Below are 27,451 nucleotides of genomic sequence, written 5' to 3'. Positions count from 1 at the left end.
ACAAGGATCCGTTTTGGGGGAAAAGAAAGCTCAGAACTTACTTCAAAATCAAAATTGGAGGATTTTTGAGAAACAACTGTAAAAAAAATATAAACAAAAAACTGGTATGAATAGGACTGGACTGGTAGTCTGGCATAATTGAAAGGCCACTGTGAGGATGAGAAAGCGAGAGGTGAAATTAACAAGGAGAGAAAATAGATGAAGAAAGTAATCAGAAAGGGAGCAAGTAAAGGATTCAAGTAAAGTGAACGGCTACTTTAGCTATTAGCAGTGGCTAATGGTCAAAGTGTAGCTTTTTGCTACATGTGTGCAGTGCAGCTAAGAACTAACAAAACAACAACTGTAACAACGTGATTAACAAGAATAACTGTTTCAAAACTGTGTGTGTGTGTGTGTGTGTGTGTGTGTGTGTGTGTGTGTGTGTGTGTGTATGTATGTATGTATGTATGTATGTATATATATATATATATATATATATATATATATATATATATATATATATATATATATATATATATATATATATATATATATATATATATATATATATATATATCTTTGAGCAATCATCTGGATTGAAAATGCCAGGACCGATTTTGTGACCGCAGACAGCCATGCTGCCCATCACTGTAACTTGTCTTTCTGGGTGGGAAGTAACAAAGTACAAATATTTTGTTACTGTATTTAAGTACAATTTTCAGGTATCTGTTCTTTACTCGAGTAGTTTCATTTTCGACTACTTTTTACTTTTACTCCCTACGTTTTTAAACAAATATCTGTACTTTCTACTTCTTACATTTTCTAAACAGAAAACGTTATGTTTGCTTTAACGGATTTGGGTCGAGTTACTTTGTCACTGCGAGCCTTCAAACATCAAACCCATTTGAAAATAATCACTTGAAAGGCAGTCCTGCGTGTTTAATAATCACCGGAGGATGTTGCATAAAAAAAGAGAGGACATGTACCACAGTCGGGTTAAAGTGGGAAGGTGTTTTTAACTTTAACTCGGACAACATGTGTCCTCTTTGGCTTCACCGATGTAACTAAAGTGATATACTGTATGACGCGGTAAATATGTCTCTGAGTGATAAACCTGCAGTGTTGCTGACAATACTGTTGGCTTTCCCTGTTTCCTGTAGCCTTCACTTAGTTCACTTCTGCACTGAAATCAAATTGTAGTATTCATCATGACTACAAAACAGTACAAGCATTGTTCTGCTGTGATCTTCTACACAGTTGTCTCCTGGAGCATGATTTGGCACACAGCCCTACAAACACGAGTAAGAAATCACATTTTTTGTCTGCTTTTTCCCAGCTTACAGTAGCTAAACATATTTATGTATTAAATGACTTCTGTAATGAACTAACTGAACGCTTGTGGAGAAGGAAATGCAGTATGACTGTTCTAGATCAGGACAATGTGAATGTGTTTGAAATGAAAGGACCGCAGTGGATAAGATTTGACGTTCTCTTAATCTGCTACATGTAACCAGTGTGGAAACATTACTGTTATTGTGTGCCTTAGTGAGTGACCTCTGTGCCTGAAGAACTGACCTCAGAAAGCTGTGTCTCTATTTTGTAAGCCCTGTATGCTAAACCCAGCACAGTAAACTGGCCTTACAGGGAGGCTGTCATACAGTCAATGGGCAGAAGAGACTAACAATGCTGAGGGCAGGTGTCTGTAGAAGGCCAAGCTGTGACTGTGAGTCAGTCTAACGAGCGTGTGAATACTCAGTGTGTATGCTAGTGCACGACACATTTTGTTGTACGTTATGGTTAAGTAACAAAGACACGAGGACTCAGACATCCTCACTCCAAAGAAGGCGACTGCTGGTGCGTGTGCTGAAGGCCTGACACCCCAGGGGTGCTCCTTGGTTTATTTGGCTCTGCGCTTTGTCAATGAATGGCACTGCAACAAACAAATCGTTTATTTATTTATTTATTTATGTTTCTGACTGTTTTTAGTATCAATTAAATCTAAAAAGCAAGTGACAGGCCACACAAAGTTGATCATTTTGGCTCCAGATTTTTTTCACGAACAGTATCCAGACCAAAAAAAGTATTATGACTAAAAGTAATCCAAGCCAAAGACAAATACGTAAAGAACAGCATTTTAGCCTGAGGTACAGGAGGAGTAACATGTAAAAGGAAGCACATTATCTGTTTGTGTCCAGGTGAAGGCAAGCTGCCAGAGCAGGCTAAACTGTAAGTACCGTGCAGCTGGTTCCTGCTGAGATATCAGGTGTAACAGAATTTTTAAGGCCCGTCAAGCATCTTTCAAAATAACTGTCAGTAGACTCACATCACAAGAAGCTTCACATCATCTGTCAATCAAGAAGTGGTTACACAAGAGGCCAGTTTCAAAACAGATATCAACCTTGATTAACAAGCGTATTTCTTTTCACTCACTCACTCGGTTTAGCCAGTCTCTTCTCCCAGTTCAAACCACACCATGATGCTACAGGTCATCCAGCTCCAGGATGACTCGTGCCAGGCTGAATAACATATGTCAGGTTCACTAACTTTGGTGAGGTGAGCCCTCAGCTATGCTGAAATCATTCATTCTTTTACAGATGCTACACTGTTGGCATGCCATTACAACCAAGTCTACCATGACAGGAGTGAGTCAGAGTAATGCTTAATCACTTCCGCTCAGTGTCTATGACAGCATATTACAGAAAAAGTGATTTTAGGGAAAATAAATACATGAAAGAATTCAATGATGGTTCTGGAGGATATGGTAGCTTTCCAAGAAAACAACACAGTGATCTACTAACTAATGTGTTAATAGCTAATGTGCTCTTCCCTATATATCCATGCCATACATGCAGTGTGTTCTGTGATTATGTTCATGGGTCAGCGCTTCTTAAAAAGAATATGCAGAGAAAAGGATTTCCTCAAAAAAAATCCTTAAAGGAATGAACACTGATTAACTTAAGCTAGGTTATTCATTTTTAGGGTAAATATCTGGTAAAGACTATAAATTGGTCTTGGAATGATGGATCCTTGAAAAATCTAAAATATTTGGATGTCCAGTCTCTGCTATCAGATTTAGAGGCCTGTAGAGAGCACAGTGTTGAAGGTGGGGGCTGCTGTATTCTGTACATTTCTCGTATACAAGGCACATAATTCATATTGTTTAACCCTCACATACTGTTCAGGTCAAATTTGAGCAGTTTTGACATTTCACAGCAGGAAAAACATCCTTCATTTCGTTCTTTTGCCACAAAATGTGATGACTTTTACTAAAATGACCAAAAATGGACAAAAAGAAACACACAGAAGTGTATCTTTCCCTTTGAATCGTTTCAGGCAAATCTGAAATTTGATGGGTTGGAGAGCCTGACGCAGCCTTGAGTACTGCGCAGAAAAGAAAAATTCCTTTTAACGAAAACTCTAATCTTTGGGGAAAAAAACTTAACCAGAAAACTGTGTGTTGGCTACAAGAACACATGAGATGAGATGGTACGGTTGGTATACTATAGTATCAACTGATCATACGGTGATCATACAGTTTAAGGTCCCTCATCCCAGCTTCCTGTTCATCTTAAAAGATTTTCTCCATCCCAAACCTTCCAAACAGCCTTCAACTGCAATTACACAGACCTTTCAAAGGCAAGCGGAGGGACAGTGAACATGCATAGCTGAGTGTATGGCTATATATAAAAAAGAACACTGGGTGTTGCTAGAGATGAACAAAAAATACTGAGGGATGAGCTTTATCATGGCAACACCCTGGACAAAGAAGACCACAACGGGAGGAGTGTCCCAAGAATGTACACTGGCCTGCAGCGAGGGAAGGAAATGAAAACGAGCAGCTGTAGACAATTGTCCACACAACCTGTGGGCTCCACGAGAGTAACTGAGTGCCCAAGCTATGCATCATTATCTGTGCCATGAGGATTTTCACCGTGGTCTAGGACAGAGGACCCACAGCAAAAACACTGCTTCCTCTGTGTCAAAAATGTGTCGGTTTAGAGGATATGAGACAGACTACCAATCAATGTGAGTATTAAACTGAATACAGAGTACAGTGTTTCATGTGTCATGAGCCCCATCTAAACATGTAAGTGTCCAGTCAATGTGTAGTCAACCTGATTCATCTAAATGCTAAAAACTTTGGAAAGTCTTCGTTAATGTCCTCCTGTGAACCAGTCAGCAGTCTCAGAATAAAAGAAGGCGGGGACGTTTGTGCTCCATATAATCCCTGAGCAAAGTCACTGAACATTCAGAACCCACTGGCCACGGCTTAGGCACAGGAAACGGGAAACCAGTCTGTCCTCCTTTCTGTGAGCCCCCTCTTAGGTGATAAAAGAGAAGCGTTATGGGGGCTGCAGTTTGTTAGAAACGGGGAGCTCAGTGCAGTAGCCTTTGACAGACTTGCAGTACAGCGTCATTCCCGGGGCCTGTAGGAGCTGTAGAATCTGGGGTAGAGGGGCGTGTAGTGTGAGGAATGGCTGTAGGAAGTGGAGGTGCCAGAGGTGAGGTAGGAGCTAGAGGGGGTAAAAGCAGAAGGGGAGCTGTAATAGGCAGATGAATAGCTGTGGGAAGAAGATGGGGAGTAAGGGAAGGAGTAAGGGGAGGATGAGGAGGGAGTGTAAAGGACGGATGAGCGTGTCATGCTGGGCAGGGGACGAGTTCGAGGTGAGGGGCTCCACGTGGACCGTCTGAGACCCAGACCAGGGGACCGATAGGGAGAGGAGGGAGCAGATCCTGGCTGGGTGGGCCTGGTAGTGGGGGAGAGAGGAGGGGTGTGAGTGTGTGGAGTGCAGTGCCTGGATAGGCCTGAGGGGCGAGCGGGAGCAGGGGAGATGTTGGCGCTGAAACTGGGGGAGTCGACCACAAACGTCCGCACCCCAACCGTCCACTGGGAGTGAGAAACCCTCAGAGGGGTTGAGGGTGGGGTCTGTGCTGAAGGAGGCGAGGGGGGCTCCAGAGAAGGGGGGCTCCCTGGCATTGGAGGGCCACTCAGCGAGGCAACCGATGGTAATGACGGACTGTGAGGGGATGCGTGCGAGGTGAGGGAGGTGGTAGCTGAGGCCAGAGCCGCAGTGGCTGGGCTAAGGTGGTCAGAGGGATCATTGCGAAGAGCTGGTGTGGGGCTGATAGAAGGGAGGCTGCCAGGGGCCAAAGCTGGACTGGACCCTTGAGCAGGATTGGAGGCTGTAGTCAAAGTCGAGGGACTTACTTTGGGGGTGCTGGTTTTTCCACGGGTCAACCTGCTCCCCCGGGTGCGATGGGACTGCTCCTGATCAAAGGCCAAGTCCTCCAAACGCTGGGTGAGGGCCAGTTTCTGCTGGATGGCCATCCGCAGGAGAGAGTTCAGAGTCTTCTTCTCATCCTCGGCTGCAGCCAGCTGCCTCTGCATCTCATCCAGCTGGGTCACATACTCATCACACCTGCACAAAGCAGACATTTGAGTAGTGTAGAAAATGAACTAAAATGTAAAATGTGGAAAGAAAGACAGATGATGTTTGCACTCTAATTGGATAGCTACACATTACCTGGTGGAATGTCTAAGTTTGAGTATGGTGAAAAAGATACGTGATGCTAGTTAATAAGCTCCAGATAAAAGCAGCTGGGTGCTGTGTGGAGCATTTGTAAAGACTGAAACAAGTAAAATGAGGAAAATGTAAATGCATGAAATATCAACCTATTCTTTAAGATGACAAAGTCTGTTGACTGAGAGGAAACACAAAGCTGAGTTTTTGGACCGTTTGTCTTTAGAAATAGAGCTGGGCTGTGATGTACATTAGTACATTAATGAAGTACATTCCTGGTTGTCTGTGTGGGTGCTCGGTCATCCAGATCATGGTAATCCTAAGGAGCTTGGAAAGAGAAATGACTGGACTTCTTATTACATCCTGGTTAAATTCTTTAGAGGCTTTCCCTGACACACTAACCCACAGGTATCGAACTCCAGGACTCGAGGGCCGGTGTCCTGCAGGTTTTAGATCTCACCCTGGGTCAACACACCTGAATCAAATGATTAGTTCATTACCAGGCCTGTGGAGAACTACAAGACATGTCGAGGAGGTCGTTTAGCCATTTAAATAAGCTGTGTTGGATCAAGAACACATCTAAAGCCTGCAGGACACCGGCCCTCGAGGCCTGGAGTTCGACACCCCTACACTAACCCAACACATGGATTCTCAAAGAGTTTCTGGAAATGTTTGTGCTTCAGTATGTTCTGTTTTGTTCTCTGACCTGGTAGCAAACATGGCTCGCAGAGAGGAGAACGTGGCGGCGTCTTCCTTCAGGGCCTTTAATTCGTTCCTCAGCTTTGTCATGGTGTCGGTCACCATGGACTTCTCCGCCTCATACTTACTCTTCAGGTTGGCCAGAGCCACTTCTGCTGTCTAGTTAAACACACAGACATATTAGTGACTGTATATTAAGCCCCTTTTCCATTAGTACCTACTTGGATAAACTGGTTTTGAATTACTGTGAAGTGTCTGTGAAGGTTCATCGTAGTCTAAAAAGCTTGGAAAGAAAATCATCTGGACTTTAAGTTTCTTGAAGACGTTTCACCTCTCATCCGAGAAGCTTCTTCAGTTCTAAAAGCAATTTGTGGAGAGTTCCAGATTTTCAAGCCCTATTGGGAGTGTCCCTAAGAGGTTCCTCTGTCTAGGGAGAATCAGAAGGGCAAATGGAACAATACTGTCAACCCTTATGTAGCAGGTTTGTCAGAGAAACTCCGGAGAGCCTTCTCAAAGCACGACATCCAAGTGTACTTCAGACCAGCCACACAGTCAGACAAAAACTGGTTCATCCCAAAGACAAGTTTAACAATGTAGTGTATGCTGTACAGTGTAGTGAGGAATGCTCAGACCTCTACATTGGAGAAACCAAACAGCCACTTCATAAACACATGGCACAACATAGAAGAGCCACCTCCATAGGACAACACTTGGCTGTCCATCTGCATCTAAAGGTCAAAGGTCACTCTTTGAGGATGCCAATGCTTACAATTTGGACAGAGAGGACAGATGGTTTGAAAGAGGAGTAAAAGAAGCCATCTATGTCCACTGTGAGCGACCATCTTTGAACAGAGGAGGTGGCTTATGACACCAACTGTCTGCCACCTATGATCCAGTTTTGAGATCCTTCCCAGACGCCTTAACGCCCACTCACATCCTGGGTCATTTGACCTCAGTAAATCACATGATAGGGTGGGGCTAGGTTTCACAATGGGTTCATCCAAAACCTTAGCTGATTGTGATTCACACCTGTTTTCACACCTTGGCTCGTGTGATTAGGTAGAGGATCAATAGGGTTTCCAGGACCCTCTTATGGACACTTATCTGACAGCCAATTGACATGAAGTCACATTTTAGTACCTGCTCAAATCGCTTGGAACCCCAGCTGAGCAGGTACCTGGTATCAGGTACTATGACCTTGATCCAAGTAGGTACTCGTATAACAGGGGTTTTAGTGTATATTATGCATACCGATTCAGAATGACTTTCCTTGACTATTTGTCTAGAATATTTAGCAGTGGACAGCAGTAATCAGTTGTTTGCAAATATCATTTATATGTTTCATATGCATAACGGAGAGGAAGAAAGCAAATGTGAGATGTACATGGCCAACATGTGAGGAAGTCCAAGAACCAGTTTTTAGGAAGAAGGGAAGTTGGCATCTGTGACTGTTAGAAAGAAAGCACTTAAGCATAAAAACCAAACTGCTCCGTCCATTCAAACCAACAGTTCTTTTCTTTTTCACTGTCTATGAGAGAGTAGAAAAGCACTATATAAGAATCAGTCCGTTTACCATTTATTTACATGCTTATGTCACTACTTGTTGGGTTGGTGCTTAAAACTCTCTGAGGGGTTTTACTTTTTTGTTAAATACACGTAGGGAAATGTCAGCAATGGAAAATTATTGAAATATTGTTGCCTATAATAACTTAACCATCACGTTTCCATACTCACCTGTTTGTTAGCCTTGAGCACCAGTCGAAGAGTGGCTATCTGCTCTCTCTTGGTGCTGAGTAAAGATTTGAGCTTCAGGATCTCCTCCATGCAGCTTTCCTTATCCTTATCCAAGAGAGGAACCAGTTCCCGGGCTGCAGTCCTCTGTTTGGACAGCTGCAGTGACCTGTCCACTGCCCGCTGTAGGTGTTTCACCTGGGGAGGAGACAGGAGCAGATAAGAAAAAAGGAAACCACTGGAGGTGTCACATCTTATGCCGGAAGAAAAGAAGGTGGTAGAGAGGAGGAACAACGATTAACACTATATTGCCTAAAGTATTTGCTCATCTGCCTTCACACGAACATGAATTGGACCATGTCACCACTACTCTAGAGTCCAGTGGTGGCGTGCTTTATAGCATTTGAATTGTGTTTGGTGATGTAAGGCTTGGATGTAGCTACTCGGCCATGGAAACCCATCCCATGAAGCTCTCTACACACTGTTCTTGAGCTAATCTTTACAAGTTTGGAGGTCTGCAGCGATTGACTCGGCAGAAAGTTGGAAACCACAGCCACTATGCACCTCAGCATCCGCGGAGCCCACTCTGTGATTTTATATGGCGTACCACTTTCTGACTGACTTTCTGTTGATCCCGATTGCCTCCACTTTGTTATGTACCACTAACAGCTGCCTGTGGGATATTTAATAGTGAGGACCTTTTCTTTAAAAAATGTTTGTAGAAGCAGTCTGCATGCCCAGGTGATTGATTTTATACACCCATGTTCATGGAAGTATTTGGAACACCTGAATGCTTGTAGGGATGAGAAAAGACCTTTGGCAATATAGCAGCACATCAGGAGGTACAGGCAGATGTACCTGGTCTCTAATGATGGCGCTGAGGTTGTAGATGTTCATGGGCTCCCTGCGCAGCTCACCAGCAGGCTCCATGGCTGGCGATGAAGATGACGATGATGATGAAGAGGCACTGATGCTAGGTGAGCGGGTTGGAGGTGTGCTAGGTGGCAGGCTCTGCTCAGATGGCACCTGAAGGACCTCTTTCTCCACTCTTCGGCTCCCTCCATGTAAGGGCTCTTTGGATGGAGACTCCGAGGGCGTCCGCGACTCTCCTGGAGTTGAGGTTGTTGAAGCAACAGCAGCAAGCCGTCTGGCTAGGCGTGGTGTGAGAAGAACTTTGCTGTTGTCTGTACACATGGCTTTGAGACTAGAACTAAGGCCCCTGAGGCCCCTGCCTTGTCTGGAAGAATAGAACAGATAATGGAACAGAACCTTTAGTGTCATAGGTGCTTTCTCAACTAAGACATCAAGTAAAAGAAAGCAAGCAAACAGCTCAATGCTCACCAAACCCTCACCCTTAAGCTCCCAGGCCTCTCGTAGATGATATTATTTTTTAAAGAAGTTTTTATAGAACAGACAAACACACCTATGATGTGAGTGGTTTTATTTATTATTTGAATTTCCATGGATACTCTAAGAGCAGTAAAACAGTCACACCTGTAGTAATCCAGCATGACACGGTTGGGCGTCTCATCGTTGCACAGGCAGACATGGTGGTAGAGCTGGGCGAGCTCCTCACTCAGGGTTACCAGCTCATCCTGAGCTGCGTTCAGTGCCCCTTGGCTCTCATTGGCTGCTGACTGAACAGCCTGCAATTCAAACTCCAGGCTACAAATCTGAAAAGAGAGGAGAAGGAAATGAGAAAAAATTAACATATGCACAATTGTTAAGTACCTGGGACACATAAATAAAGTGTCCCAGGTACTTAAATTTAATAATCGAAATTTTAATCATATACGTAATAATTTAAATATGAATGTTGCAAAAACTTATTTTTACTCAATGATCATCTCTCATATGGACTATTGTTTGACGTCCTGGTCACTTGCTTGTCCAACAACACTAAAACTATTGAAAACATTTATAAAAGAAGTTTAAAACTACTTGACAAAAAACCGACTTCCCACCACCACTGTCATGTGTTAAAAAAAAACATAAATTACTGAACTTCAATAACTTAGTGAAACTTAAAAGAGTGAGTTTAATATATAAAGTCTTACACTCCCTTGCTCCACCACCACTAAAGCAGTTCATTAGGCATAAAGAAAGCTCAGACAGGACCACTCGAGCTACAATCCGAGGAGACTTGTTTATACCCCACAGACGGACAGCATTTGGGCAGAACGTCCTCTCTGTTAAGGGAGGCCATCTGTGGAACAGTCTTCCTCAACCCATTAGAGAATGCTCTACACTCAATTTGTTTAAGGCAAAGGTTAAAAACTGGTTATGGACAAATCAAGTGTGTGATCATGTATGAGTTGTATAGTTTTAATGTTTTATTTGGGAACAGAATGGTGTGTATGTGTAAGTTTGGTGATGGAGTTTTTATTATGAATGAATGATGAATTTTTATGAATTATTATGTCTATTTTTTTATGTTTAAGGACAACAGATGGAAATTAGCCTTTGGCTATAATCTGGCATGTTTACATTCATGTAATTTTTTTTTTTTTTTACATTTATGTTCATTAACATGCACTGTCCTAAATAAATAAATAAAATAAAAAAACAACAAAAAAACAAAACTGAAATTGTAGTCCCCCAAAAAACAAAAAGCAGAATATTGATTGATGTCCCAGAAGTTGTTTCTCAGTGAAATTCTTTCTCTTTCTTGGCTCTTGGTGGAGGTGGACGCATCTTTTTCCCCTCTCCCTCCCTTATCTTTTCCCGCTTGGCTTTTATGTCCTTGTCAAGTCTTGTCTTGAAGTTCTCCAGAGGCCTGCTAATGTACTAATCATTTGATTCAGGTGTGTTGACACAGGGTGAGATCTAAAACCTGCAGGACACCGGCCCTCGAGGCCTGGAGTTTTCTACCCCTGAGTTAAACAAACCCTTCTCATTGCTATGAGCTGAAGGATAGTTGGTATATTCCAGTCTGCTCCTACCATTACCACTGAGCCTACTCTTTACCATTGATATCTGTGCTTCACCCACATTATTGTAAGTGCTTTTCTCCCCTTACTTTACTCAGTGTCCTCATCCTTTCCATGAACTCTTTGTTGTTTACTTAGCTGTTCGTAACCAAATGCTGTTCCCTTCAGAACAGAGATAATAAATGTGTCACCCTGTTACTCAGTATCTGAGAACTGGAATAGAGAACCATCTCTTTGCTTTCATTCAAACATACTGCATATCGGCTTCAGCTTTCATTCCCCATCTGTCCACTACCTTCATTTTCCTCCACCTATCTGTGAGCCGACTTCCTTATTCTCATGCACTATTCTTACAACTTTGCCAAATCAGTTTTCAGGTTTGCAGCCCGTTTGTTGCATGACTGCAGGAGCTGGTGTCACCAGCACTCTGTAGCTGACATCACCATCCTGCCTTAGCTGGTATAACCACTGTAAAAACCTATATAAATCTGTGAAGAGACAGCTGAACACTGTTTGAACTGAACACTCCTCTCAGAGAAAGACAACAGCAGCCACATTCATTGGAAAGCAATAAGTGATACTTTCACATCCACCTGTCCTCCCGCAGCCACCAACCCCGAGTCTGATAGACAGGGAGGCCAGTTCTCTCTGCAGAGGGCCTCCAAACACAATCCGCTAGGTTTCATTCACTCAACACACAAATTCATGAAACTGGCAAAACTAATCTTACCTTCACATTAAGTTCACAGTGTAAAGATAGAGAATGTGAAACATTCACTCTCACAGACTCACAGGAGAGGAGAGGAAACAGACTCTATGACAACAGGCAGTATGACTTTGTTACCTTATCCCGTCCCTCCCGGCAGTTCTTTTCCAGAGAGGCAACCTGCCTCTCCAGCTTCTGGAGCCGACTCCTTTGCCTTGGCTTCTCCTCCACAGCTCCCTCCACACACTGAGCAAGCTTCTCATGGAGCACTTTTAACTCTGCCTTGAGCTCCACCACCTCTGTCACAGCCACACGGTACTTGCACTGCAAGATCTCCAGACTGGGAGTTTGGTATGAAAATACCAGACTTTTACTCTTCTCCTCTGCAGTTTCTCCTTCCTCCTCAGCCTCATCGTCTCTATCCAGCACCAGCAGACTTTCACAGTTGAGTTGAGAGGTGGGACTGCTACAAGCCTCCTGGCTGACCCTTCGATGAAGACAGCGGAGAGCAGAGACTTTCTGGCTCAGGCGGAGGGTCTTCTCGTGCTGCTCAGTTAGGGCCCCCTGGGTGTGCTGCAGCTGAGTCTGGGACTCCTGCAGGCTCGTCATCAGTGCTGCTTTCTCATGTTCAACCTGAAGAAGCCAAGTGCATGATTAAGGAAAGCCGTATCCCGCGTGACTTAATAAACTGCAGTTTCTGAGGTTACAGTGATGTCAACATAATCGTTGTAAGAAAGTAAAAAGATAAGAGGTGCAACCACAATCCCATTTCTGAAAAAACTGAGAGGCTGTTTAAATGAAAATAAAAACACAACATTTAAATGGGAAGTAATTCAGTGACAGTAGCACAGATATCACAATCTGACCATCTTCTGGAAAAAATCGTTTTAATATCTAAACGTATTAAAAGGGGAAAACCAAAGATTACGCTGCTACTGATGTGAAGATGTGAATTAGAACCCGTTCAGGAAGAAACTGTTCTGAGCCGGTACTTGCCGCCAAGGCCGTGTATACTTGTGTCCATGTTTGACACCATCATCATCTAAGCGACACCTAGAAATGTTTCCTTGTCTGCCACCAGAATGAGATTGTCCAGCACTAATTCAAACTAAAGTTCATCAGCAACTGTGCAAACAAACCCAGAAGCAGCAAGCTGCAACCTGGAAGCCACTGGCTGTTGGTGGCTAAAGCGTAGGTGGACGTTAGCTGTTAGCCTAGCCCTTATCTCACTGATATATTTCACATACATTCTTACTAACTGGGCTTCCTGGGGACCACAAGAACAATTTACTTTGAGAATCACACAGATGCACTGATTTCCAGTTTTCAGCCAGGAACAGTTATCCCAGAAGACCAATTATGAACCGGTGTGTTTCATGCACATTTTGTGCACAGCAGCGAGCCACATGCTACACTGTTGGCATGTAAGTGAGTGAAGACATCAGTGCATCTCTAGTCATAACAGCAAAACAGGAATAATAGCCAGATATATTTCTTCTTAAAGCATTATTAGTTATGTCATCCAAAGAAAAGCTGATTTTTTTGTTGTTGGTTTTTTGTACTTTTATTCAAAGTACATGCTACATTTTTCCTCAAAAAGTACATGCTACATTTTTCCTCAAAAGCTTATTTATCATCCTCACAGTTTTTAGTCATATTAAACAAACACTTTTTGTGCTCAGTTTAATCCCCCCAGGGTCAGTAAATCTCTCCAGCATGCTCTGGGTCTGCCACTTTTCTAGCCTAGAACGCCTCACCCACGAGATGCTCAGGAGGCATCCTGGTTCTCTCTATGAGGGGAAGTAGCAGCTCTACTCTAAGCTCCACACCCTACTTCAGAGGAAGCAAATTTCTGCTTATATCTATGATCTCATTCTTTCTATCTCCTGCTTCATTCACCCTTCACTCACGAACATCCTTAAATTCGTGCATTTTTGTGCTTTCCCGGTCTTGAACCACGGGCTCAAACTGGGAGGTGCTGATTCTCTTCACACTTGCTTCATACTCAGCTGCACAGCACTCCAGTGCAAGCTGGGGGCAGATGAACCCAACAGAACCATCATCTCCAAATAGCAGAGACGAGATCCTGAGACCACCAAACAGTCCACGGCTTGGCTGCTCCTAAAAAGCCTGTTCCTAAATGCCTTGAACAGAACTGGTGACGAAGCAGTCTGACTCACTGCTGGTAATGTGAAGCAGACTGGGTGCGGTTGTAGAAGTAAATTAATTTACTTTGACATAAACTATTACATTTATTAAACTGACTGTCTTCCTTAGTCTACATGTCAGGATGATATCATTGGAACGTACCGCTATCAGCTGCTGCTTGAGCTTCTGAATCTCTGTCAGGTTCATCTCAGTAAGTAGGTCTGATGTGGCGGCCCCCTCAGTTTTCAGACACTGCCTTCTGCACTCTCCATTAGCCCTGAGCGCTGAGCCCACAGCCGTCACTGGTCCTGAGCCACTCTGAAGGTGACCGTTACATCTGGCAGATTAGAGCAGAAAGTGTCTTGTCACAAGCTATAGTGTCAATAACAGTAAGAAGAAAAGTTTTAAAGCAACTTCATGTAAGCAACGACCTTTGAACACAAGCAGCTGTGGCCAGTGACCAATTAGTAACTGCTGCACCCCCCCTTACTCTCCCATTTCTGCAGATTACAGTCTGAATGCACTGGGTCGAGGAGACAGGTCTGTGTGCCTGTGTTTGTAGGTGTGATATCCACCTTGTTGGCTCCTCTGTGTTTGGGGAGAGCAGAGTAGTTGGGGTAGCAGTGCCACTGGGCGGTGCTGAGGAGAATATTAGATTTGCACTCCCAGTGTAGGCCACATCACACATGCTGAGGTGGTGAACAAGTTCTCTTCGCAGGTGGTTCTTCTGCTCGCGCTCACTCTTCAGAGACTCCAGCGCCTCCTCCAGCTGGGCGTCTGAGATGTCCTTCAAACGCAGTGCATCCTGTAACTGGCTGGTCAGCAGCTCTGTCTCCTCCTCCAGAACTTTGATCTCATGTTTCAGGCCTTCATACTCCACCTGAACAAGAGTGGACATTCACATTCAAATGTATGAACCTTTATTTTGAGTTGCTGCTACATTGTTTAGGTGATTAATATATATTAAAATCAAAATTGCTTTGAAATGTTTGTAAACACAATATATATTTATTCTAAACTTTATGCATATATTTTGTGCAATTGCAAACCTAAATACTTCAGCTTAGATAGGCATGTTGATGCCCAGAGTGACAAGTAGGTCCAACTTTGTAAAAAACACATTCCTCCTGCTGCTGGTATCACTCACCAGGCTAAGCAGGTTTTGTTACTGTGGTCACATGCCACAGTAGATTGAGGGCTGCTGATGCTAACAGACTCAATAAACTGATCTGCAAGGCCAGCAATGTTGTGGGGATGGAGCTGGACTCTCTTAAGGTGGTGTCGGAGAGGCGAATGTTGTCCAAGATAAAGCCAATGTTGGATAATTCCTCCCACCCACTCCATGACATGCTGGCTAGCCACAGGAGCACGTTCAGTGAGAGACTGAGATTACCAAAAAGCACCACTGAACGACACAGGAAGTCATTCCTGCCTGTGGCCATCTCCCTGTACAACTCATCCACCTAACACACTGTATACTGCAATAGCTACACCCTTTTTGCACATGCTCTTCTTTCTTATTTAGATATTAATCAGTAAGTGACTTAAATGTATATATTGTGCTATTTCTTACTTCCTGTATTGTCTGTTATTCTTACTGTTTGGACTGGAGCACTATAACCAACATAAATCCCCTAGGGATCAATAAAGTATTCTGAACATCTTCTCCTTGACAGTTCACAAATAAAGCCAAACCCCCACCTTTTGTTTTGCCAGTAGCTATCTCCCCATATGTGGGTGAAACCAGGCAGATCCACATTGGTCTCAGATGTACTGATTCAACCATGTTTCAGAAAAACATGAGTGAGCACTGACGGTATATGTGGTCGGGCGTGGTCTGCGGTGCCGTGCAGCGAGGGTGGACGCACCTGCACGGCATCCTTAATCAAGCCCGCCGAGTTAAAACACAGGGACTCGGGGGTTGGTGGGAGTTGTGGTGTGATGTGATTTAAATAAAATGGCTCAAAACTATGATCCCTGGACCCGCCGCGTCTCATTTACACCACAGTATACTTTCTGAGTTTTCACCAATATCTCTAGATTATCACTTTTGTTGGGCAGAGCTGACATTTCTCATTATGACTGCTGCCAGAAAGGGTCTCTATCTCTGATTCCAATCCTTCACCTTTGCACCAGCACAGCAAACACAAAAACACCTCTTGTTACAGGCCCTGGCCTTGGAAGAAGGGAACCAACCTCCTGTCAAGCAAATTCAAGCATGGTAACCCACACAGATGGTTTGCTGTTGGAACCTGTGGTTACTTCCGCGGGAAGTCTATTGAACCAGCTGAGGGACGCCGGACCAGTCAGCGACTGATTGAGCACAGGATGGTATCTTCTAGATTTGCTCCGTTTCAATGAAAAAGAAAATCATTGAATTGAATTTCATCAGCATAACAGTGATGGGAAATGTCCTCGAAGGGGCTCAATATATGTTGGAGGGGAAGAAGATATATTAAAAACAATAAAGGCCCCAAAACCGAACCTTGAGGGACACCGTAAGTAAGGGAGGTAGAGGATGACCTGAAATCAGAGACTGCCACAGAAAAAAAATCGGTGATGTAAATATGAGGAGAACCACTCCTAGTCATTTAACACTGAACAGGTAGAAAAACCAACTGTAGTGACTGACTGATTGAAGATTCTCCATAATACAATGTAGTGAATCCACAGACATTGGCCTGACAGTGGATGAATACTGAAATGCTGCACATGCTCAGCGTCTGACTACTCTTAATGTCTTACCTGTCAAACTGGAAGTTCCACAGGAAAGTGAAATGAATCGGAGATTATGAAGAAATCTCATCTTCGCCCATATTCTAAATCACTTTGTGTGCTTCATTTCTTTTATATCCATATGTTTGGATTGTGATAAAATACTAGATGACAAGGAGAAAATCTACAGATGCAGAAAGGCCCTGGAAGTTTTGGACCCAGGACCACCTGTTTGCTCTAGCCTGACCACATATTGTCATCTGCGTGGGCATACCTGGTATAAAGCTGGGACAGGCTTCTGACTCCCCTGCAATTGTTGCTGGTTAAGTGGGTAAGAACACTAACTAATGGATGGATTCTCAGAGTCACACAGAAAAGAAGTATACAGAAAGACAGAGGGCTGTCAGCGGCAGCTAGGGACATAGAAGGGTAATCTTTTCTTTGTGCTAGATGAATTGTGCTTCTTTAACTTTTGGACCTCTTAGTAGATAAGTACACCTTTGATTGACATCTGAGCCAGCAGGGAATATACATAACTGTCTGGTAACTGTAGCTAATAAGTCAAAGACAGCGCTAAAGTCTAATGACCTTCAGCATCATACATACACTTTGAAACAGTTTCACGACGTTACTTGAGCACTGTCTGTACCTGACTCTGTTTAAGGGTTGACACCAGTTTCTGCAGAGAGATGTTCTCCTCCTCCAGCTCGGTGTAGTCCTGGAGAAGCCGTGACTCTCTGAATTTGTATTCTCTGATCTCTTCTCGCATTCGGGTCCGCTGTAGCTCCAACATCTCATTGCTCTGCTAAGACAGCACAAAATGAGAGCTGGAGCTGCTTATGACACAGTTCTCACAAAGGAAGGTAATGTAACCAGTATTTAGAGTTTGCAGGATGAAATTTTTAAAAGAGGGAAGGTGAAGGATGGATTACAGTATATCTCCACACAAAACCATGAAAAACTGACATAAAAAAAAATGGAGAATGAAGCTCATATACAGTCGTGGTTAAAAGTTTTGAGTATTTGCAATGTTGTCCCTTCTTTTTCAAGACCTCTGCAATTGGCCCTGGCATGCTGTCAATCAGCTTCTGGGCAAAATCCTGACTGATGGCAACCCATTCTTTCATATTCAACACTTTGAGTTTGTCACAATTAGTGGGTTTTGGTTTGTCCACCTGCCTCTTGAGGATTGATCGATCGCAAGTTCTCAATTGGATTAAGGTCTGGGGAGTTTCCTGGCCCTGGACCCAAGATTTCAGTGCGTTGTTCCCCAATCCACTTAAGTTATCACTTTGGCCTTATGGCACAGTGCTCCGTCATGCTGGAAAAGGTGTTGTTCTTCACCAAACTGTTGGATGGTTGGAAGAAGTTGCTGTTGGAGGATGTTTTGGTCCCATTCTTTATTCATGGCTGTGTTCTTTGGCAAAATACTAAGAGAGCCCAATCCCTTGGATGAGAAGCAGCACCCCACATGAAAGGTCTCAGGATGCTTTACTGTTGGCACGAGACAGGACTGATGGTAGCGCCTACCTTTTCAGATGCCCCAAACAATTGGAAAAGTGCTTCATCAGAGAAAATGTCTTCACCCCAGTCCTCAGCAGCCTACTCCGTGTACCTTTTGCAGAATATCAGTCTGTCCCTGATGGTTTTTTTGGGGAGAGTGGCTTCTTTGCTGCCCTTCTTGAACCCAGGGCATCTTCCAAAAATCTTCGCCTCCCTGTGCGTGCAGTTACACTCACACCTGCCTGCTGCAATTCCTGAGCTCACAGCTGAATCATCTTTAGGAGACAGTCCTGGTCGTTGCTGGACTTTCTTGAGCGTCCTAAAGCCTTCTTCACAACAACTGAACCTCTTTCCTTGAAGTTCTTAAAGAGCCAATAAATGGTTGATTTACCTGCAATCTTAGTAGCAACAACATCCTTGCCTGTGAAGCCCTTTTTATGCAGCACAATGACGTGTTTTCTTGTAGGTAACCATGGTTAACAGGAAGAACAATGATTTCAAGCCTCACACTCATTTTAACAATTCCGGTCTGCTTTTCTAATTCAGTCAGCATGACATAATGATCTTCACCCTTGTGCTCGTCAACATTTTCACCTGTGTTAACGAGAAGATTATTGAAAGGATCTCAGCAGATCCTTTTATGGCAGCGATGAAATGCAGTGGAGGCTTTTTTTGGGATCAAGTTCATTTTCATGGCAAAGAAAGACTTTGCAGTTCGTCGGATCGCTCTTCATAACATTCTGGAGTAATGAAATCATAGCAAATTGCTATCATAAAAACTGAAGTAGGAAAGTTTCTGAAAACCAATGTTTGAGTCATTCTCAAAACTTTTGGTCATGACTGTATGTAAAGGGTTTTTAAAGTCTGGTTGTACTGAAGTCTCTGACAAAACAGCCCTTCCAGCCCCTTGTCCATGAACTCGGTAGTCACTTTCTTGATGAGAATGTGATCGAATTTCAAGTCTTATTAAACATGCCATGATCATGATTTTGATGACACTTTAAAAACACTCTATCAAGTTATCCATAAGTCTAAACGTCCAGAGTAAGTATCTCTATTAAATATGAGAGCCTTATGATTGTACCGTACCTCCCTGAGCTCCTGCAGCAGGCTGCTCAGGTGCTCGCTGTCAGCCTGTGCACTGGAGGCAGCCACTCGACTGTGATTCAGTTCCAACTGGAGCTCCAGGAGACGACCCCTAAAGTAGGCCTCCTTGGTGGCAGACTCCTGCAGCAGTGTCTCCTCATTGTTCTCCCCGTCCTCTGCGACCTTACGCTGGGTGGAGTATGCCTGGCCGAATGCCTGGAACAGGACAGGAGGGGAAAGGATTATTTCTCTTGACTTTACCTGGGGAGAAAGGTACAAAAATGAAAGTCCCTTTCACCTTGTATAAATGATACATGAGTGATTAACAAGATTTTTTTTATCCTTTATTTTTATATTGTTTCATGTACTTTAACGCAATTAGTAGAGACCAAGGTAATGCATGCCAGATAGAATAGAAAAGTGCTACATGAGACCCGGTCCATTTAACTATCTATTTATTATTTACCATCCAGAGTAAGTATCTGATTAGTGGCCATATTTCTAAGATTTTTAGGGCCTAGTACAAGAACCTCTGTTTTATCTAAATTTAGAAGCAGAAAATAAAAGGTCACACAGCTCTTTTTTGTCTCTAGGACATTACTTCAGTTTGACTAATTGGTATTTGATATCTGGCTTCATGGGCAGATAAAGTTAGGTATCATCAGTATATGCTATGTCTTCTAAAGGAAACGTATGTAACATAAACAGAACTGGTCCTAGCACTGAACCCTGTGGAACTCCATAATTAACCTTAGTGTATAAAGAGGATTCTGTATTTACATGAACAAATTGGAGTCTGTTAGATCAATATGATAAAAACCACTGCAGCACAGTACCTGTAATACCTACGGCATGCTCTAATCGCTTTAATAAAATATTATGGTCAACAGTATCTGACGCTGAACTGAGTTCTGGCAATGGTTTAACTACTGCCGTGAGCCTTCAGCAAGTGACCTAATTTAAACATTGTATCAGACTAAGTTGACAGTTCCTCTGTATGTTTTAATGCAGCCTTACTTCTGTACATTTACTGTATGAAACAAATGGCAGTGGATGGAGCAGCTATGAAGTTCACTTTTCTTCACATTCCAATTTGTTGCAAAAGTGATTTTTTTTATAATAAAGCTATTCAAATTATTCAAATCTTTGCAGCCCTAGATCAATCCATCTCTGTTAAGAATTGTTAAAATGAGTGTGATGCTATTACTAAAATAACTGATAGCTACAGCTCTAGATTGATGATATTTAAGATTGAAGCATTACTTAATGGTAGGACTTTGATGAGCAGTCTTGTGGGAATGGGGTCTAAATGACACGTATTGCTTTTTGAGATTAAATAGAACAGGATACGAAGCATTAAAACATGTTAAAAACACAAAAGCCTTATTAAACGCAGTGTTGGGCCCAGAAGTCTTATTAAGTCCTGTTAAATAAAACCTTAAAGTGAACGAGGGCTTACTTTCTTCTTCACATGACTCTACCTCACCTTCTTTGCCTCCATCATAATTACTTTGACTTCAGAATGCAAAAATAAGTCGTTTTTAAGCATTTGCTGTGACCAAATCTCTTGAGGTTGCTTAACAAGATAACATCATTATGTGTTACAGTAAGCTGTCACCGGGTTGGACTCATCATAGGCCCGTACTTAATGAATAATTCATCACATCCTCTCCATTTTTGTGCGGATGCTTTGAAACCCTGTCCAGGCATGCATCATTTAGACCTCCAGGCTGTTTTTAAGAGCAACTGAGTTTTGGTTGTTCCTTCCACAACTGACAGAGATCAGAAATAGAGGCCAAAAACAAGTCACTGCAGCGTCTCGATCTATATATCTATATATATCTATATATATCATATCTCAGCAATTTTCAAGCAAAGCTCCTCCTGGATGAGAATTACTTTCTACTAACTGATTTTTGCCAGCATAAAGACTTTTCTTCCAAAGCACCTGCAGAGTGAAAGGATCCATCCCACAACATTAGGTGAGTAAGGATGGCAGTGTCTGATGACTATAAAGGGAGGGGTGCCATTGGCTGCATGACATCACAGAGGATAACTGCACTCGGTCCCCTTCTGTTTTTAGCCTCATCAGCTACACTAATGAACTCACTGCATTTTCCCCTCTGCTTCACTTGTCACATATCCCATTCACTCAGGCTGACTATTAAAAGACATGCGGTGTTTGTTTCTGACCTCTTAGCATCAGAGTACTTTTTTTGCCTAAAACCTTAACACTACTGTGCAAACCTGTTAACCAGCACCTTATCAACAACATTGCCAGTGCAATAAAAAACATTCATAGAAGAAAAGGGACATAGAAGAACACCATCAGTCATGAAATGCCCTGCCCAGAACCCAGACCTCAACATTGTTAAAGCAGCGTGGCATCATTTTGACAGAGAATGAAGGAAAAAGACAGAAACATCAAAGAGATCTGAATGAACCCTGGACACCTATTCCTGAAGTATTATTTCCAGAAATCACAGAAAGCTGCCTGACAGTGTTCAGGTTGTGCTGAAGAATAAATAAGAAGACTTTTGCAAGTATTGTACATTGTGCATATTCTTACAGATATCCTGTTTGTATTATGTGAGTATAAAAAAATGATAGTGATGACATCCAAATACCAATGATTAAAATGTCCTGCATAGGGAGCAGATTTAACAGAAACAGTAAAACCCCCGAAATGGAACCTTATGGCACACCGTAGGAAAACGATAGGAAGAGTATGGAATTACATTTCTATCAAAAGTCAAGTGTGACAAAAAATACAATTCAGGCAACTAATTTAATTTCACAGGTGCAGGTAGATGGATAGGAACTCAGCAGCCACACACACAAAGAAGTCATCCCAACATGGGCGTGCTGCTTTCTTGCATTTGAGCAATATCTTTAAAATTAGAAATATCCGCTTTCATCATTCGTTGAAAACTGGTTCATGCATTTATTACTTCTAGGCTGGACTACTGTAATTCATTATTAATGGGCTGCCCTACAACTTGTTGAAAAACCTTCAGTTGATCCAAAATACTGATATAGACTAGAAAGAGAGAGCATATTTCCCCCAAATTGGCTTCTCTTCATTGACTCCCTGTTAAATCTCAAGTCTCCTCACAGATCTCATAGTACCATATTACCCTAGTCTAAGACTGCTGGCTGACTTGTGGTTCCTTGAACATTTAACAGTGAAATGGGAGGCACAGCCTTCAGCTTTCTGGCCCCTCTTCTGTGGAACCAGCTCCCAGTTTGGATTTGGGAGCTGGTTCCACACTCTCTGCTTTTTAGTCAGGGTCACTATAGTTAGTGACCCTGACTCATCCCTTAGTTACGCTAAAATAAGCTGGTTTAGGTCATCTTATTAGGTCTAACTGTCAGACTACGCTAGTGACGTGGATCCTGGTTTCCTCCACGGACATGACAATGCATACCCTCATGTGAGGAGACTAGGGCTGCAGCTATCAATTATTTTAGTAACCAAATAATCTATCAATTATTCCATCAATGAATCGAATAATCAGATAAGAAATACTTTTGTTTTATTGATGAGCAATAATGAATGTCTTGATGCATGCTCAATCATCCAGGTAAGTAAATCTCCAAAAGTTGATTCTGTTCATCTGGACATAGTGTTTTCAGTGGGAGAAACGTTTCGTCACTCATCCAAGTGACTTCTTCAGTCTCCAGAAGTCTCCTGAAGAAGTCACTTGGATGAGTGACGAAACGTTTCCCCCAATGAAAACACTACGTACAGATGAACAGAATCAACCTTTGATGGGTAATAGCAAATATTCAAAAGAGAAAAAAATTCAGAATGAACTGCTAATTGGGTTCCATTTTAGAAGTTGCAATGTTTTAAAGTTTACCAGCATAAGACATCTGTTAAGAAAAAAAAAACAATAAAAAAACTTAAATGCTAAATTTTATATTTATATATATACTATTTACTCGATGAATAGTTGCAGCCCTGGATGAGAGCATGCAGGCAGTCCTGGAGGATGAATGAATTTATGACAATGTCTGCCCCCCATGCTTGCCTGACCTAAATCTGCAAGAACACCTAAGGGACGTCATATTTCACTGCATCTGACACTGCCAGGTTGCACCTCCGACTGTCCAGAATCTCAGTGATGTCCTGGTCCAGGATGGTTTCCTGTGTTCTTGGGCCACTTAACACAAACTTTAAAATGTGTGAGGGATTGCCTGAATTAACACTTAGGAGTGGATTTATTCAAGCATGGTCATAGGAAACAACATTAGTAGGGCTGGGCTATATCATACCGTTCACGGTAATACCGGTATAATGTTGGGCAACGATAGGAAAATGAAATATCGCCATAGAATATGGGTAAAACGCGCATGCGCAGTGCCTTTGTTTACATACGCACATGGCGGCGATGCAGAATGAGAAGAGCGAAAGTGGATCGTTGAATGAAACGGATGAACCATAATTGGTTTGTAAAAATGCTGCAACTTCAGTGGTGTGGGACTGGTTTGGCTTTCATCCGTCAGATACACAACAAAGCACTATTTTTGGTAGCGCATGCTAGCGGGCCGTCGTTATTACCGTGTTTTTTGGAAAATACAGCACACTTAAAATCAATCCTTTGATTTTTCTGAAAATCGACAGTGCCCCTTATAATCCCGTGTGCCTTATGTATGAATTCTGGTTGTGTTTACTGACCTGGAAATGATTTTATGTACACGGCGCTCGAAAATCTGTCAAATGTTTCAGTACGACTTTGCTAAGCTATGAACCCACACTGCTTGATGGATTGTCGGAGCATTACGGCTATCGTAGGCGGAGCCTCGCGGAGTGATACGTACTGTGCTTCAACATAATATTACCGTATTGTGTGTGTATAACCTCTTTTTAAGTTTTGTGGATATTATACATGGTTATGCTGAGGATATGTCGGCCAATTTCCACTGGAAATGCCTTTTGTTTAAACTGTCACCAAGGAATTTGCATTTGCACTGTTACATTTTTCTATAACTTTAATGCACTTAAAAAAAGCTGCTTGTTTAAGTGAAAATACATTGATGGGGTTTGTTTTTTTTTGCACTAATAAAGTTGAGGAATTGTAAAGTATTTTGTCTAGTGTCAATTATATCGTCAGTTATATCGTTATCGCAAATTTTCAAATGTATGATAAATATTTTTGGTCATATCGCCCTGCTCTAAACATTAGCTCCAAAAAGTTAAAATTTCATGAGAATTATTTTTTGCAACCTGAAGACAACAAACACAATGCTAACTTGTGCTGCTATTAGTACACGCTAACTTAGTCTTAATTGTTGCTGTTCATAGCAATGAAAACAACTGTACAATATCCCAAAAAGTTGATTCTGTTCTGTCTGCATCTGAGGCTGAATCTCATGTGGTTCCTGTAATCACCATCTTACGTGCTGTTTGCTCATACTGACATACACATTTAGGCTGTCCTTGCCAAAGTGGGTTAGAATTTCTTGATGCATGCTAGATGATTGAGCATGCATCAAGACAAACTGTAAAAAACACAAAAATGAATCATGGATTCAGTCCTGCTCCTGTAGGTCATCTCTGTCCTGAATGTATTTTTAAAAAGAAGACAGAAGAGAAACAGATGCAGTAGAGATGTAGCCTGGTCACTTGAATTTAAGAAATTCCTTATAGAAACCTAAATATTCTCTAAATTAATGGAGTCGCATGGACACATACACATTCTCACAAACTGGCAGATTGGTGTTAGCATACAGTAGCTCTCCAATAAATGTAAGTCAGAAAAATTACACAATCCCAAAATTATCCCTGAGACTGACTATGAGACTCACTGGAGGTGAATCATTATCACCATTAAGCTCCAGTGTGGATAAAAACCCCATGCAGAATTACATAATTCTATAAAATATATTGAGTAGTAAAGCTGAGTACTTAAAAGTCTTGAAAGACAAACAACCTACACGTGGTGAAATGTCCCAATAACACGAGAGGCGGTGTACACCCTGGACAGGCCACTAGCTTGATGCAGGGTTAGCACAGAGAGACAGAAACCAGTCGATTATGAGTGAACACCTAATCACCAGTTAACCTAACCCGGTTAATTACGTGTCTTTGGACAAACACATGGAAATTCCACCACACCACACTCCGCAAAGATTCCACAAAGTCAAATTGGGGTTGTTCTTGCCAGGAGGCAACAGTGCTAACCACTGCACCACCTGCCAACTAGCATGAAGGAAACCAAAGTCCATGGGGAGTATGGTTGCAAAGCTGAAACTTAAAAAGAAGGGGACAACCAGAAGTGTAGCCTGCACCGTTTTTTAACTCTAAATGGAGAAACTTCGCCCAGCCTGGACACTGCTACTATATCTGGTATGTTGACTGAGATTTATATAAAGCTCTTCTAGTCTTACTGACCACTCCAAGTGCTTTTCTACAAAAAGCCACATTCACACATTGATATAGCCCTTTATTCTTTGCCATAAATGCTTCAACTTTGCCACTCAGACAGTGACGGACTGGAAATTTGGGGATTTGGTATCCTGCCCAAGGACACTTTAATATGTAGACCTCTCTGATTTACCCTGAGATTGAAGGAGAGTGAATACTAATCTCATGTTCATTATATGGACACAAACGCAAACAGGTTTATGAGGTTTCAGCGTTGTTGTATTGTATTTTTTCCTATTTCTTAAAGACATTTTCCATAGATGCAAACAAAGAAATGGGCAGGTGTGGCTCAGGTGGTGGAGCAGGTCAGTGGATTGACTCCTGACTCCTCCAGTCCTACTTGTGCCCACAATTAACCTTGGACAATGTACTGAACCCTGAGCTGCTCCTGATGCATCCATCCATCCATTCGCTTCCGCTTATCCTTTTCAGGGTCGCGGGGGGCGCTGGAGCCTATCCCAGCTGTCATAGGGCGAAAGGCGGGGTACACCCTGGACAGGTCGCCAGTCTGTCGCAGGGCCAACACACAGGGACAGACAACCATTCATACTCACATTCACACTCACATTCACACCTAGTGACAATTTGGATTATCCAATTAACCTATCCCCACAAGCTGCATGTCTTTGGACGGTGGGAGGAAGCCGGAGTACCCGGAGAGAACCCACGCAAACACGGGGAGAACATGCAAACTCCACACAGAAAGACCCCGGCCTGATGGTGGAATTGAACTCAGGACCTTCTTGCTGTGCGGCAACAGTGCTAACCACCGTGCCTGCTCCTGATGCATCTATTGGAATTTGAGTGTGAGTGAATGTTAAAAAAATGCTTGGGCATAGATTAAAGCACTGAATGCGTATGTATGGGATTGAGTAAATGAGACTTGCAGCAGGAAGTCCTGTGAGTGCTCAACAACAGCACCATAAAAGTACCAGCCTATGTAATAATAATGTGTTTTGTTTCCAGCAGCCTGCAATACAAATTCCTAAAGATACAATTTAAACTGGTTCTTTGAAAAGTTGCCTGTTATGTGTAGTCATAGGGTGTCTTTTCATGTTCGAATGATTCATAAGTCAGTGTTAAATGGATTTAAAAACAAAAACCATTCCTCTGAAAATCGTCAGGTACAAGGACTGGAGTGAAGATGAGTGGAAAAAGCTGACATTGTCCAAAAAAGCCCATGAGAAAGCTAAGAACTACTGAAACCAGTTAAAAATGACAAGAAAACCAGACTCCTTGGAAGCATGATATAAAGAAATGGTGGGTGTATGAGGGGAATTTAGTATTTTGCCCAGAAAGTTTGTAGTGTGTGAAATATAATGACTTGATTTAAAAACAGATTAAATAAAGAGCATAAAGCAACTAGCCTGTATTACAGTACTGTCTTTAATCTTTGACAAGCTAAGCCATATTGGCTAAAGAGCTGGCATGTCCAGCAGGTGTGACTACAGGTGAAGTGTGCACAGACAGGCTTTTTAATGAACCACCCTGTGAGCTCATAACATCCTCCAGCGGGTGCAGGTGAGAAGGTGCTGTCAGAAACGCCTCACGCTAATCAGATCAGTGCATGGATTTCGAGTAAGGAGTCATACCCCTGCTGACCCCACCTCCTGCAGCTGCTCCAGCTCCACCCTTAGCGCCTCCTGCTCGGCCTCCAGGTCGGCGTACTGCTGCTTCAGGCTCTGGTTCTCCTCCAGAACCGCCAGTCCGCACTCCGCCGCCCGTATCTTCTCGCGGTTGGCCTCCGCCAGCTCCCGGGTCAGGCGCTCCACCTCGGCCCGATATTCCTCTACCGTATCCCCGCATCCTGCTCCTCCGGCAGCCATCGTTCCTCTGTCCCTCCCTCTGCCCTCTCTTCCCTGCGGCGGACGAACAGAGAGCCCTGCCAGAGGGAGAAAACAAGCCCCACCGCCTCCTCTGGGGGAGTCCCAACGTCCTGCAACTCAAACAGCACCAGCGAGCATCCACGGCTTTCACAGCGCTGCTGCCATCGCAGCGGGAG

The 27,451-nt window shown here is 42.9% G+C and overlaps 1 protein-coding gene across 4 annotated transcripts; it reads right to left on the bottom strand.

The window, feature by feature from the left end:
* Positions 1 to 1,921: 1,921 nt before the first annotated feature.
* Positions 1,922 to 27,275, bottom strand: LOC113037257 (protein bicaudal D homolog 1-like). Of its 4 annotated transcripts, none has more exons than XM_026194139.2 (11): positions 27,042 to 27,275; positions 19,023 to 19,235; positions 17,080 to 17,235; positions 14,291 to 14,595; positions 13,878 to 14,052; positions 11,706 to 12,200; positions 9,426 to 9,604; positions 8,790 to 9,168; positions 7,935 to 8,129; positions 6,208 to 6,359; positions 1,922 to 5,399 (listed from the first exon to the last, which is right to left on the bottom strand). In XM_026194139.2, the coding sequence occupies exons 1-11, from the start codon at positions 27,273 to 27,275 to the stop codon at positions 4,394 to 4,396; spliced, it is 3,489 nt and encodes a 1,162-aa protein (XP_026049924.2). In that variant the 3' UTR covers positions 1,922 to 4,393. The 4 variants fall into 4 exon arrangements, with proteins under 4 accessions (XP_026049924.2, XP_080146185.1, XP_080146186.1 ...); XM_080290059.1 differs by having other exon boundaries at positions 17,080 to 17,232; XM_080290060.1 differs by having other exon boundaries at positions 27,057 to 27,275.
* Positions 27,276 to 27,451: the final 176 nt, after the last annotated feature.

The sequence above is a fragment of the Astatotilapia calliptera genome, chromosome 15 (assembly GCF_964374335.1).
Source record: "Astatotilapia calliptera chromosome 15, fAstCal68.1, whole genome shotgun sequence".
Taxonomy (NCBI): Eukaryota; Metazoa; Chordata; class Actinopteri; order Cichliformes; family Cichlidae; genus Astatotilapia; species Astatotilapia calliptera.
Note: the sequence above shows the minus strand (reverse complement) of the source record. Positions and strands in the feature narration are given on the sequence as shown.